General features: G+C 43.3%; 1 protein-coding gene across 1 annotated transcript in view; it reads right to left on the bottom strand.

Annotated features, from left to right (window-relative positions):
- Nucleotides 1-479: 479 nt before the first annotated feature.
- The window catches only part of KLHDC8B (kelch domain containing 8B), a 214,186-nt gene continuing 201,185 nt past the window's right edge, over nt 480-13,480 (bottom strand). Inside the window, exon 6 of the mRNA XM_088473234.1 lies at nt 480-4,329. Coding sequence (XP_088329360.1) covers nt 4,133-4,329 — 197 coding nt within the window. The 3' untranslated portion in view covers nt 480-4,132. The remainder of the gene's footprint in view (nt 4,330-13,480) is intronic.

Raw genomic sequence — 13,480 nt, 5'->3', positions numbered from 1 at the left:
CTCCTCAGCCCCCGATAATGTGCCTTGGTGCAGCTGTCTGTTTTCTTTTCTTATTCTATAACTAAATACAATATGGCTGTGGCACGGGCGGAATAGGGCATTATGAGGCCACATAGCATAGTTTGGAGGAGAGCCCAGCAATGCTGTTTCCACCTCTCTGATCCCACATGATGTGTTCAGTAGAGCAGGACCAGCTCTTTTGAGAGCAGATCAGGCATCTTGAGGAGCAGGGGGTTAGGGGTCCCCCAAGAAGAAGGCAACTCTCTCATCTCTGGGTCACTTTGCAGCTGCACCCACAATAGATCTGTCCTTGAATATGCCGGGATTGTGTTCTTTTTCATCATAACATCAAGGGGACTAGTCCCCTAGGTGTATATTTACTAAAGTGCAGGTTTTTAGAAGTGGAGATGTTGCCCATAGCAACCAATCGGATTCTACTTAACATTTATCTAGCACCTTCTAGAAGAAAATAGCTAGAATCTAATTGGTTGCTATGGGCAACATCTCCACTACTAAAAACCTGCACTTTAGTAAATATACCCCCTACGCTCAGTACACAGCCATTTATGTGGGTTTTAGCAGTGTGCATCCATACCTTCTAACATTGTGATATCAGGACATGGTCAAAGGGGGTTTAGCAGTGTCCTGTTTTTGGGGATGCGTACCCATGTCACAGTGTGGAGGGCCATGTAACAAGAGGGTAGGCTCCTCCCGCCCCTAAGAACAACCCTACAATGCTGCAGTAGTCCCGAAAGGGCATCAAACAGTGGTGATGGTACCCATATTGGGACAAGGCTCTGATGGTCGGGAAAGCAGGATAGTCCCTTCAAATCAGGACTGTCCTATGTAAATTGCTTCCTCTCTCTTCTGCTCCTCCAGTTTGATACTGTCAGATATTAAACAACTGTGTTAATTAGCATACGGCTAATCGAGACAATCTTTTCAATGGGCTCTGCTGGTATAAGTTAAGTCTCATTTCCCCTTTGTCTGTACCGTGTATACTCTCTATAGTTCCGCCAATTCCCCATGTGCCGGTGTGTGTCGAATGTAGACGGATGTTTTTATTGAGAGCTATTTATAAAAGAGACAGATCTTCTCTACCTTTCATCTCCCATCAAACGTCTTCATCATAAACATAGTGGCATCTCAAACACTTTTCCTGACTTTGGAGATTCCGCAGGGCATAGAATCTCTTCCGCACACAGAGATGGGCTCCCACAGGGCTGTTTAAAGGTTTAGTTTTTTAATCGCTAGGTCATGTCACATTTTAATGGGAAATGCGATCTGAGCCTGAGATTAACTAAAAATAAAATGTGAAAAAATACTGGAGGAAGGCCTGTGATAATAATGCTGCCTGGAGGTGGCGTTATCCAGGGTCTCCCCCGATTACCGGACTCCTGCTCTGCTCTAACAGGCAGAGCAGAGCCCGGAGCCGGCCCCAGTGGTCAGCTGTGTGGTCTAAAGCTGATTACGGCTAGAAAAAAAAAAAATAGTAAAAAAAAAGTTACCTGAGTCCAGGGCCGGTGATCGGTGCTCCGGTGATGTCCTCCGTGGCTCCGGTCAGCTGGTCATACATCCTGCACTGTGAACCGGTCAGCTGACCGATCAACGGAGTAAAGTGAAATTAAGGGTGGGGGGGGTGGTCGCGGGGGGTACAGCAGCGGCCGGTCGGCGCATATACGGGCACCTTGTCACTGTATTTTCTCCAAAAAATACAGTGATAAGGTTGTGTAGAGGAGTCGCAGGGACAGAGCTTTATCACAAGCTCTGTCCCTGCAGGGGATTTTTAATAAATCCCTGTGATATTCCCGTCGGTAATATCACACTACGATCTGCATTCATTTTAATGCAGATTGTTGTAAATAGAGCGCTTTATGAGAAACGTGCTTGATAAATATGAGATAAAAATCACCCTATGGTACCAGCTCTTCCAGGATAATGTCAAACGCAAGACAGCAAATTCTGAAATGTATTTTCTAGGTGATCTTAACTTGGATGAACTGCACTCATCAAGGGATATTATAGTGGGAGAGAGGCAGGAGGAGGGGGCCCGTGAGCAGTGCCCCCTGCTCACTAACCAGTAGCTCACGGAGTCGTCTCTGGTGGTTTTCCTACTGCACATGTGCAAACCGCAGAGAAAATGGCCACCATGCCGTTCTTCCAGTGATTTGTGCAGTGTTTGCAGTTGCCGACGCGGGACTCCGGAGAGGTAAGTATTAAGAATATAGGTGTAGTGTGGGCCCCCCTGGACCCCATACCCTGCACACCCTGCATCCATTATAGATACGCCTCTGGGGAGAGGCTACTTTGTAGAGACAACTATTGCACAGTCCTCAAGCACCAACACCTGGCCATGTTTTGTGGATTCTTTAATCATACACAGGTGAGTTAATCTATATTGCAGGGTCAGTAATTCTCCAACCTGCTTCCACAGACAGAAATCCTCAAAACATGACCTGCTGGGGATACTTGAAGGTTCAGAATCTCTGCTCTTGAGAATGCAGTGGTTTTCACCTCCAGTCCTCAAGCACCCTCAACAGGTAATGTTTTGAGGATATCTGTCTGTGGAAGGAGATGGGATAATTACTGACCTAGCAAAATAGATTGACTAACCTGTGGATGATTAAAGAAATCCACAAAACATGAACTGCTGAGGTTGTTTTGAGTACTGGAGTTTACAACCACTCTGAGGCAGTGTTCCTCAACTCCAGTCCTCACGGAACCGTGCCTGTTTTTCAGGCCTCACCACAGGACCACAAGGGAAATAATTAGCACCACCTGTGCATTTAAACAGCTTCAGTCAGTAATGAATACACCTGTGCGCCAACTAGGAGATCTGGAAAACATGCACTGCTCCAGTCTCTAAGCTTTTTTGAACATAGAGTGGGAATGAGGTTCTCATTCCTGTCCTGTCTTCATATTTGTGTAAAATTAAACGCCACGGATTTAATGCACTTTATGTGCGCAAGAGACTTATAAAACAATAACAATAATTATATAGATCTATTTTTACATTTGATTTTGTATTCTTGGGAACCCTTTTCGTTCTTCCCGCAGACTGCCTTCTCTTACCAACCTTCGAGTACAGTCTTGTGACAGAGTCCTGCAATGTAGCTGCCGGTGGTAACTTGACCAGGAGACGCACAAATCTCTGATTCAGAGTGGCAGAACGTGACAGATGCTCGGAGCAAATGGCTAGAGCTAAGCGATGTGTCAGGACAAGGATGTCACTTCGCCCCACGTCCGCTCCCAACACTTCAGGTTGCATTCAGCCTATGCCAACAGAATTGCTTTGGAACGTGTACCCCCCCGGCACACTCATAATAACCTTTGCGGCCACTAATCCTGTCATTTGCAATCTCCGAGATCCTAGAACCTTTGTCATTTTTTATTCAAAACCTGATATCTTTAACACCATGACAAACACAATTACAGACAGCGGCCGCCCTCCTGCCCAATGTCACCACCTGTCAAATCAAAAAACAGATCATGAGAACCCCGTTTGATTAATATTATGCCGTGTTGCACCTTTATATCATGTCCTTTATGTATACACTCATGTTTTTAAGACAATCGTGAAAGCGAAATATCTCAATTTAAATTAAAAAAGCCTTAGAAATTATCACATGTTGTCTGAAACGTAATCCTGCAAAAATTTTAATCACATCTAAACTTACCTACAACATGGACAGATTATCTTTCTTAATTGTAGTATCGGATTGTCAAACATACTAGTAAATATGACTTATTTTTGGTAATATTGTTTTATAGTCATCCATATATATCTATATATATATATATATATATATATATATATATATATATATAGGTCTGTTTGGATATATCTCTCTATTTATACTGAATGTAATTCCCAGATTCTATAGACTGCAACTATTGTTGGTCTTACGCAGTGGACTAGAAGTTGGTAATGTCCAGTGTTCCATGTGAGGCCAATCCTCCCTGGCGGGCCTCCATCTTATGTCATCTGAACTATGTCCTCTCCACGCGCGACGCACTGAGGAAACTAGTGATAATCCATCGCCCCTTGGGCCACGATCTTCTACAAGAGGTGTTCAGGCACTTTTTTTTTTCACCACCAGCACTGTTGGTTTCAGTTAATTAATAGTCGTTGTCAGACGTCCTCCAAGACACACAGAGCCTCCACCGCGCTGCTGGGTCCCTGCGCCACGCCGCCAATCACAAACAGCATGTTATTGGATTGGATGCTGGAGCATGAACATCGGCCCGTTGGCATAGACGGCAGCAGTTCCCATCTCTTCTTCACCATGTTGAAGCCTTCGACTGAGTTCAAGGGAGAAGGCTGATTCCCTGCAGGGAAAAACAGAACGTAAAGTCACCGCTGCACAGAAAGCTCAAGTTTGTTAGAACAATTATATATAGATTATGGGCTTGCTAACTCCTGACAACGGCATTAGAAATAGGTTGAATTTGCTCTTGTGGTACAAGATCCCACGATTGCATTCTTTTAACCACGCAACTAAATTTAGCAAGTCCGATGTCTTATGCGGTAATGTATGCTACCAGTACAATAGATTCTATTTTTAAAAGCGTGAGACATGTTAAAATTCATAGAAAATGCATTAGAAGTCATTTAAAGCGTGCATGGGTTTTCTTGCGACTTACCAAATTCCCAGCGCACGTCTGCGTGCACCATTACTCAGTGAAACTCTTTCCAAATGACTGTGATTGCTCGGGATATTACAGGCAAAAACTTTTAGACAGCGACTAAAGCCCTCCACAAGCAGCACCACCTGGAGGTTGCGAGAAGGTATTGCATGCAGTACTGCTTTTTTTTTTTTTAAATGTCTATCTGTATTACGCATTTTATTTAAAAAATGATAGTTATCTTGGGGCCTCATGTTTGTTTGTCTTTTAATAAGGGACCTAGGGGTCTATGTACTAATAATCACGGTACTGGTATTTCTGTGAAATCTCCTGCATTGTGCCATTAGTACATATGAACAATACATGAAATTATGCAGAAACTGCAGTTTCTGCATAATTTTATGTATAAAACAGCTTGATACATAGGCTCCCTTGTACTAAAGACTAAATAGATGAATAACTTTTTTGTTTCTATCATTTTGTCCATTCCAGGGATTTGTCAGTGAATCCTGTGAGAACTGTCAGGTAATCCAGAAAGAAAACAAAAACCTCTAGACTAGAGCTAGAAAAGAAATTCCCTTTCTGGGGCACTCTTGAGTTAATGTATATTGTGTGAAATAGTTAATGCATTAAAACATCACCTTTATTGTTGTATTATTAAACAGAAAAGGGATATTTGATAGACTCAAGAAAATACAACACAGTGTCGAGTCTCCCTATTGTTTAAAATAACATATATGTTGCTTAGTAATCTACAAAGATGTAATAGTCTGGTGACAATATAATGGCGAAAATGATTGTCAGCACTCAGGGCCTGATTCAGAGCCGCTAGTAAGCGGCCGCTCGTTCGCTCCGAGCGATGTTCGCACATCTGCGCATGCGTATGGGTTGTAATGCGCATGCGCCAACCAGTCAGTGCGGTCGGAAATCGTGTGCTCGCAAAATAGCGAATGCCTGCTAATTTGAGTGACAGAAAGAGGCGTATGTGGGTGGTAACAGGGGAAGGTGCTTGAAAACGGGGAGTGGAGATCCGAACGCAGGCGTGCTTAAAGGTCAAAACGGGCGTTTTAAGGGTGTGCATAATTAACAAAGCAGCGTCATCGACCACGTCACTGGGTTATTTTATAGTCTGAACTGCTCGCATGATTGCGGTAGGAAAATGCTACCACAAGAATAGCGAGCAGTTCATACGCCTTTCGATGTACTCGATTAATCTAAAAATAGCGGAGATGACGTATGATGCGAGCGGCCAGGGGGCGTCTTTACAAAATAGCGAGCGCATGTTTTGTTCGCTCGTTCAGACATAGAGGCGTCAACAGACCGCAAAGAGCGAGCGCAGAATTTAAATATCCGGCCCCTTTTTCAGAACGACCGTCCGCAAATAGCGTCCGGCTCTGAATCAGGCCCTCAATACGGATTATAGATAACAGAAAAAGTATCAAGGGACTAAATTGCTCCCCAGTGAGAGCTGTGGCAGTTTTACCCTAGGAATTTGCACTTCCTAATTTATATGTAGTCAGATATCCTATAGATTGCAAGCTTGCGAGCAGGGCCTTCTTACCTATATATCTCTCTGTTATTACCCAGTTTTGTTCTATTAATGTCTACAATTGTAAAGCGCAACGGAATATGCTGCGCTATATAACAAACTGTTAATAAATAAATTAAAAAATAAATAATATCCCCATGTTACCGTTTTTCAGAACATAATTTTTTTTTTTTCAGAAAGAAACACAACTGGATTATTTGCAAACTTACTAAAGCCACCCTATAAGTCGTACCCATTTCACACTGCTGTTTCGACCCAGGTTATTGTCGTGTTAACCTGGATCGCGGCTCGGTGTGAAAGGGACCCCGAAAATAAAAATTTGGGTCCAGTGATCTGGCAATCCAACCCGAGTAGCTTGCAGGGTAGAACATATTAAGGCGTATATGGGCATTATACTCATTTAAATTTGCTATCACCACCCCTATATCTCCTCTTACACCCATATGGCATAACCCCAATTTTCCCCCGGGTTTGCATGTGGCCTTCATGAAGTCGTGGATACAGGCATACCTTAAATTCCCTGCTGATTTTAGTTCACAGGGGCTTTGGCTCTCCTTCTCAGACCTACAATTACAATGTCCAGCCCAACCCCTAAATCCCTTTGAATATTTCCAAATACGGCACTTTTTAGGTTCCCTACCACAAGCTCTGCTTCTTCGTGTCCTTACCCCATGTGAACGGCTCTGTAAACATTGCCCCGTGTCTAAGGGAATGATCTCTCAAATTTACAATATCCTCGTCAATGCGGTTCTCCCCACTAATAATCCCCATGAATCCTCCTGGGAAGTAGACCTTGAGCCCCCACCTGACGAGGAGGTTTGGGACCACATGAGACTGGCAATTGCTAAAACCTCTATCTCTACTCGCCTTCAAAGAAACTTCTTATAAATTATACTACCGCTGGTATTATACCCCAGTAAGGCTCTCCCATATGTATCCCTCTGCTTCACCCCTCTGTTGGAGAAACTGTGGCCTTCGGGGTACCCTAGCCCACATCTGGTGGACCTGCCCAATCCTCGAACCCTTTTGGACCTTGGTCCATACTCTTCTGTATAATATATTTGAGAACCGGATTACGAAGGATCCATGGACCTTCCTTTTAAGTTTCCCCCCTCCTGATTTTAATAAGCGCTCTGTTAAATTGTTATCTCATATTTTAGTTGCTGCCAGGAGCTTGATTGCTCGCAACTGGAAGAACCCTCTTCCACCATCCCTCTCTGCCCTAAAGTTGCAAATCAGGCATATAGCGGAGATGGAAAATATCACCTACTATCTTCATGATAGAGGTCATATGGAGTGTGGGCTCCATGGCTCTTATATGATGGCACCGCTCCACCTTTGATCTCCATACTTGCTGCCCATATATGACTCATGCGCATTGGATTGCTCTGTGCCCTCTGCTCTGATCTCTAAGTGGCAAACTCCTCTAACTAGCTGAACACTTTTCTTGTTCTTCGAGCGGCATTTTCTTCTTCTAATGCATTCTGTCCAATATCTGGTATGCTTTAGGATACCCTATTTCTCTTGGTAGTCCTGTTTCCCACCTCCCCCCTCCCTACGCATTTCCCCCTCCTCCCTTTCTACCAATCCCCTTATATGTTTTGGCTTATTGCCAATAACTTTATTTAAAAATAGTGCATTTGTACGGCTTATTCTGTTTATGTCTTCCATATCTGTTTTTGTGAGCTTTCTAAATAAAGATTTTTTTTTTAAAAAAGAACATAGTAAGGGGCAGTGTGAACGGGTATCCCAGGTCATTAGACCCAGGTCCCGTTTATAACAATAGAGGCAGATTCCCGGAGCTTGTAGATGATATTATCTCCAAATGCCGACAGAGCAGTTCCACTGAACCCGTGTGCAGTATAAATGGCGCCAACCCGGGAACCACCCGGATCGGAGCTGTGAAGTGAAAGGGGTCTGTCCTGGATCTGACCCGTATTGGAACCGTGGAGCTCATTCAGATCCACTCGCTAGATGCGTTCGCTCGCTCCCTGCATATGCAAATCCAGCGCATGCCCTGCAAGTGAAACGATCGCTCGTCAAGGCATTAGCACGCCCACTATGTCTTGGCGTGCGATCGCTTTGTGTATGCAGACGCCCACCAGCCATTCATAAAACGCCCACTTGCGCATGTCATCTCCAGGAAGTGCTTTAAACCATTGGTACATCGAGCACAATCGGATGCGATCGCAGCACTTACGGTTGATTATACCCTGCTGCAAGCACTGCGAGCATTTGAGAGTGAATTCCCACCAAGTGACGTGCACTATGACGCTGCCTTTTAATTATGCACGCCTCTGAAACGGCGTTGAAGTACATAAGCACGCCTGCGTTCGGCCCTCCACTCCCCTAGTGGCCAGCCCCTGTTATCACCCACAAATGGCCTCTCCTGTCACTCACTCTGCTGGGCTATCTATGCACAGCGAGGAACGAATCCCGGTCTCTCGTACTCGTTCGCCCACGCGCATTGCGATGCATACGCATGCGCAGAAGAGCAACTATCGGCCAGCAACGAGCGTTCGCATCATAGCGAGTGGGTCTGAATCAGGCCCCGTGTTCCACGTTCTGGGTCAGACCGGGGATTTTGGTGTGAAAGGGGTATCAAATAGGCTATAGCAATCTCAGGGGTCTAGTTACTAAGCAGTGTTAGGAGACAGAGTGAAAAGTGATAAGAAAGTGATAAGGTGCCAGCCAATCAGCTCCCAACTGTCATTTTTCAAACACAGCCTGTGAGATGACAGTTGGGAGCTGATTGGCTGGCACCTTCTCACTTTCTTATCACTTTTCACTCTGTCTCATAACACTGCTTAGTAAATAGACCCCCCAGTTGTTTCCCATAGAGTGATCCCGCAAGAATAAGGCCAGAGCGGCTGTACACTCTTATTATAAGGCTAATTGTCTAGATAGATTTTGTACCATGCGCTATGATTGAACTAATTCACCAGGGGCCGCAGACTACTCTACCAATGTCAGTAAACTCTACCAGTTGGCAAATAGCACATGGTTGGCTGAGTTTCCGAGTTGTCCTGATCAAACCCAGCATCTCCATTCGGATGTGTTGAGCAGAAGAAAAAACTTATTAGTAACAATTTGTGAGATCTGTTTGCAAATGTGAGGGTGAAAATGAGATGTGGCAAAGCGCACGTTCTGTTCTTTCTTTGTAATAACAATCAGCAACTAATGCTATAAAAAGCCTGACATTTCCAACCACAGCATTTGGCCATTAGAGCATTAAAAGACTTTTTAGAGGAACAAAGTGTCATTTCCCCCTATAGCCGCATGGAGCTGTATTGTGTAGGAAAGGTCAGGCTTTATGGTGTATTATATGGAAGCATCTCCCTTTAGATGGTGATAGAGCACCGCAGCTTCCTAGACAATCACCGTTGCTATGGAAATCTATAGGACCAGCTCTTATTATTCAGCAATCCCGTCTTATTCATGTTTTCCTCTAGGAATGTTCAGTCAACATAGTTTAAATACATGTTGTCCAGAGCCCGGGCACCTTAGTTACATGTGACTGGTACAATGCAGCGATGCCACAGACTCTGCTTCTGTCTCATCATCTTCGGGAGAATGTTTATGAGTTGCAGAGTTTGTATTTTATTAATATATAAAGCAGTTTGTAGTACAGCATAGCTCTACCTGCAGCTACACGGAATAAGCAGCCACCCCCCCACTCCTCGTATCCTGCAGGTCTGGCTGCCTGTGACTGACAGGAGGAACCTTTACACACAATCATTCTGGGGGAGACGAATGAGTCACTGCCGCCTTTACACCGGGCTACGGGTACACAGTGTGCAACAGGTGCGTGTGCACATAATCTGTATAACACAGCAGGTATGAGAGAGAGAGAGGGGAAGAGAGATGAAATAAAGATAGATATAGATAGATAGATACATAGATAGTAGATAGAGAGATTAAATAGATAGATAAATAAATAGATACATAAAAATAGATATTACATAGATATGAAATAGATAGACAGACATAGATGTTAGATAGATGCTAGACAGATGATATAGATATTACAAAGATATATGAGATAGATAGATAGATAGATAGATATGAGATAGATAGATAGATAGATATGAGATAGATAGATAGATAGATAGATAGATAGATAGATAGACAGACAGATATGAGATAGATATGAGATAGATAGATATGAGATAGATAGATAGACATGATATAGATAGATAGATAGATAGATAGATAGATAGATAGATAGATAGATAGATATGAAATAGATAGATATGAGATAGATAGATAGATAGATATGAGATAGATATCACAGTACATAGATAGATATTACATAGATGGATACCTCATAGATAGATGATAGATAAATAGATAGATATTACAGTACATAGCTAGAAAGATATTACATAGATAAATATTACATAGATGGTTACCTCATAGATGGATAATAGATATATATATATATATAGTTAGATATTACAGTACACAGATATTACATAGATGGATACCTTATAGATGGATGATAGATGGATAGATAGATAGATAGATAGATAGATAGATAGATAGATAGATAGATAGATACAGAGGTCCCAACTATATGTGAGAGCCAAGATCCTAATTCAAAGAATGGTGTGGTCCAAGAAGAGACAAAACAGTGGTGGTGGGGAATTAGGTGACAGTAAGGGAATTTCTCTGTAAAGACAGTCAGTGGCTGTTGAATATCATAGAAAGTAATAAAAATATGCAAAAATCAAATGCACCCAGGGACTTTTTTTTTTTTTAAACATTATTTTATGCCTCTGGACACCTTTTTATTGTAGCCTCCTTATACTAGGGGAGCTATTTCTTCTCAGATTTTTTAGAACCTCTGTGGACTACTCTTCCTTAAAAACTGGTATGTCCCAATGGTTGGAATTTTTTCCTTCCTTATCTATAGACGACCTTCTTAATATGTTATTTTACTCCATTTCCTGCTGCTAAATATACAGAAATGTATTTTAATATATTTCATTGTTCCTATATTTCCCCTCATAGAGGTTTTTTTCATGGGGATCTATCTTGGCTGATTCTGCCTGCCATAAATGTGGACGATTATCTGCTGATCTTTACGACTGTTTCTGGGCATGTCCCCTTATCAGACGATTTTGGTTGGGGGTTTGGCGTTTTGCTACTGCTCATCTAGTGAATTGTGTCCCACTAACACCCAATTGGGCTATATTTGGCTTTATACCTGTTGATACTCAGGTTCCTAGAGATGTTACCGTAAAAGGTTGCTATTGGCAATTTCTTCTGCTGCTCACAAAACCATTTTGCATTTATGGATACAGAGCTCTCCACCAATTCTTGAAATGTTTAAAGACAAAATTTTATGTATTTTCTATATGGGTTGGCTAGAAGCTTCCCTCCAGAAAGAAAGACGTATTAAACAATTCTTTACAACATGGGAGAGTTATATTGAGGTTCTCCCTGCTTCCACTAAGGAGGCTATCCCAGGCTTGCCTACCCTCCCGATTTGGTCGGGAGCCTCCCGTATATATTGGGTGCCGCTCCCGACCCCCCGGAAAAGCAGGCAAGCCTCCCGGCTGCCGCCTACACCCCCCAGACTACTAGTAAAACCCCCCCGCGATTCGCGTCATCGTGGCTCCGCCCCCTGCCTTTTTTCCGGCATTGTAAAGAGGGGGCGGGGCCATAATGATGCGATCGGGCGGTCACGCCCCGGCCCCCCCCCAAACGGCATCATAGCCCGGCCACGCCCCCCACAGAATGCAGGCATTCAGCTCCCTCCCGGAAGGAGGGAGCTGAATGTCGGCAAGTATGGGCTATCCATCACTGCTTCCGTAACACTTTGTGGTTTGAGACTTGTATCCTCTTTCAGGACCCACCGATATTTTTGTAATATACTGGGGTCGTTTGGTCCGGTTCCGGAGTTCCTCCATATTGTTTTTGTTTTGTAAATAATAAATATGTGATGTTATAATTGGCTCTAAAATGTTTTGTTTATAATTTTGTACTATAATTGAATATATTTCTTATGTGTTCTTTGATGCTTCAATAAAGTAAAAAGTGAAAAAAAAAACCAACATTATTTTTGTGATTCTTTCCCCTATCACTCCAGTCTGGGTGCTTATTAACGACATACACCCCATGTGTTTCTGCACTGTTAGCTGGCTGTAAATCTATGATGGATAATTGATTTTTTTAGAAATGGAAGAGAAATTAGGTTTTCTCTCTACCACCAACCAGTTTTTCAAAATACATTTTCCTCCTCATTACAGAAACGACAATAAATAAAAGCACCTGTGAGCACAGTGATGGATAGATGGCCCTGCTTTGTACATAGCTCTTACTGTTAGCAGAACATTAGTCTGGAGCCCTGCGGATGCTGCTGGTGCTGAATACTTACATCTAATGTCCATATGAATGTCACAGCTAGGCCGGCAGCTACACCTATAAATACGCTCACTCACACCATTTACATCTTTCCAGTAACTGATCAGACCCATCTAATGTATTTAGGCAACCTGTGTCTCCCCTGCTATTGTAGGACTATAAGTTCTAGCATGCCACCGGCAGGGCAGCTGGGACTTGTAGTCCCATAAACACAGAAAGCCCGCATTCTGCCGTCCACTGACCTATAGAAAGTTGGAATTTTGGGGAAAGGAACATGATGACCGTAAGACTGACCTAATTATCTTCTTTATTTTATAGTAAGCACTAATTATGTCTGCTTATTAATGAATCCCTTGTGTAAATGTCAATTGTGTCAGGATTGTTAGCCGTATAAAGTATATCTGAATGTAAATGCACAGAACTAATTAAACACCAAGGGAAAGTTAACCCAATTTCTAAGTCAGGCTAAATGTTCATTTAATTTTTTAAAGAGCTGCCTTGGACAATTTCCCCATTTAGACAACACTTTGAGCCTGATGCACAGTCGCACAGTATTGCACTATAGCAGGGAAGCGCTTGTGCAGTACCGTACAGCTAATATGCTAGTCCAGCAGGAGGCGCCTCCGCCTGGTGTAAGTAGACGGCTCCTGATGCATCGCAGATCCGAATTCTGTGTCCTAAGGGGCAGCATCGGTTCTTCTGCAAAACCGTCGGCAATCTGTGTAACCCTGCCATAGATGTGGAGCAAACCATGGATGTGCAGCAAGCCCCCCCCCCCCCACCTCTTTGGCCCACACTATTCTCATTGAATGGTTTTACAAGCAGGCCTGGCCACACCCCCTCTCTAGTACCGGGGCGGCCCAGAACATGTCTCAGTGGCCCTGGATACACAACCCCATAAAACCAGACGCAGATTCATTTCCCTGGGGCAGGTAT

Source organism: Taudactylus pleione, unplaced genomic scaffold (assembly GCF_031769625.1).
Source record: "Taudactylus pleione unplaced genomic scaffold, aTauple2 ptg000133l, whole genome shotgun sequence".
NCBI classification, from domain to species: Eukaryota; Metazoa; Chordata; class Amphibia; order Anura; family Myobatrachidae; genus Taudactylus; species Taudactylus pleione.
Note: the sequence above shows the minus strand (reverse complement) of the source record. Positions and strands in the feature narration are given on the sequence as shown.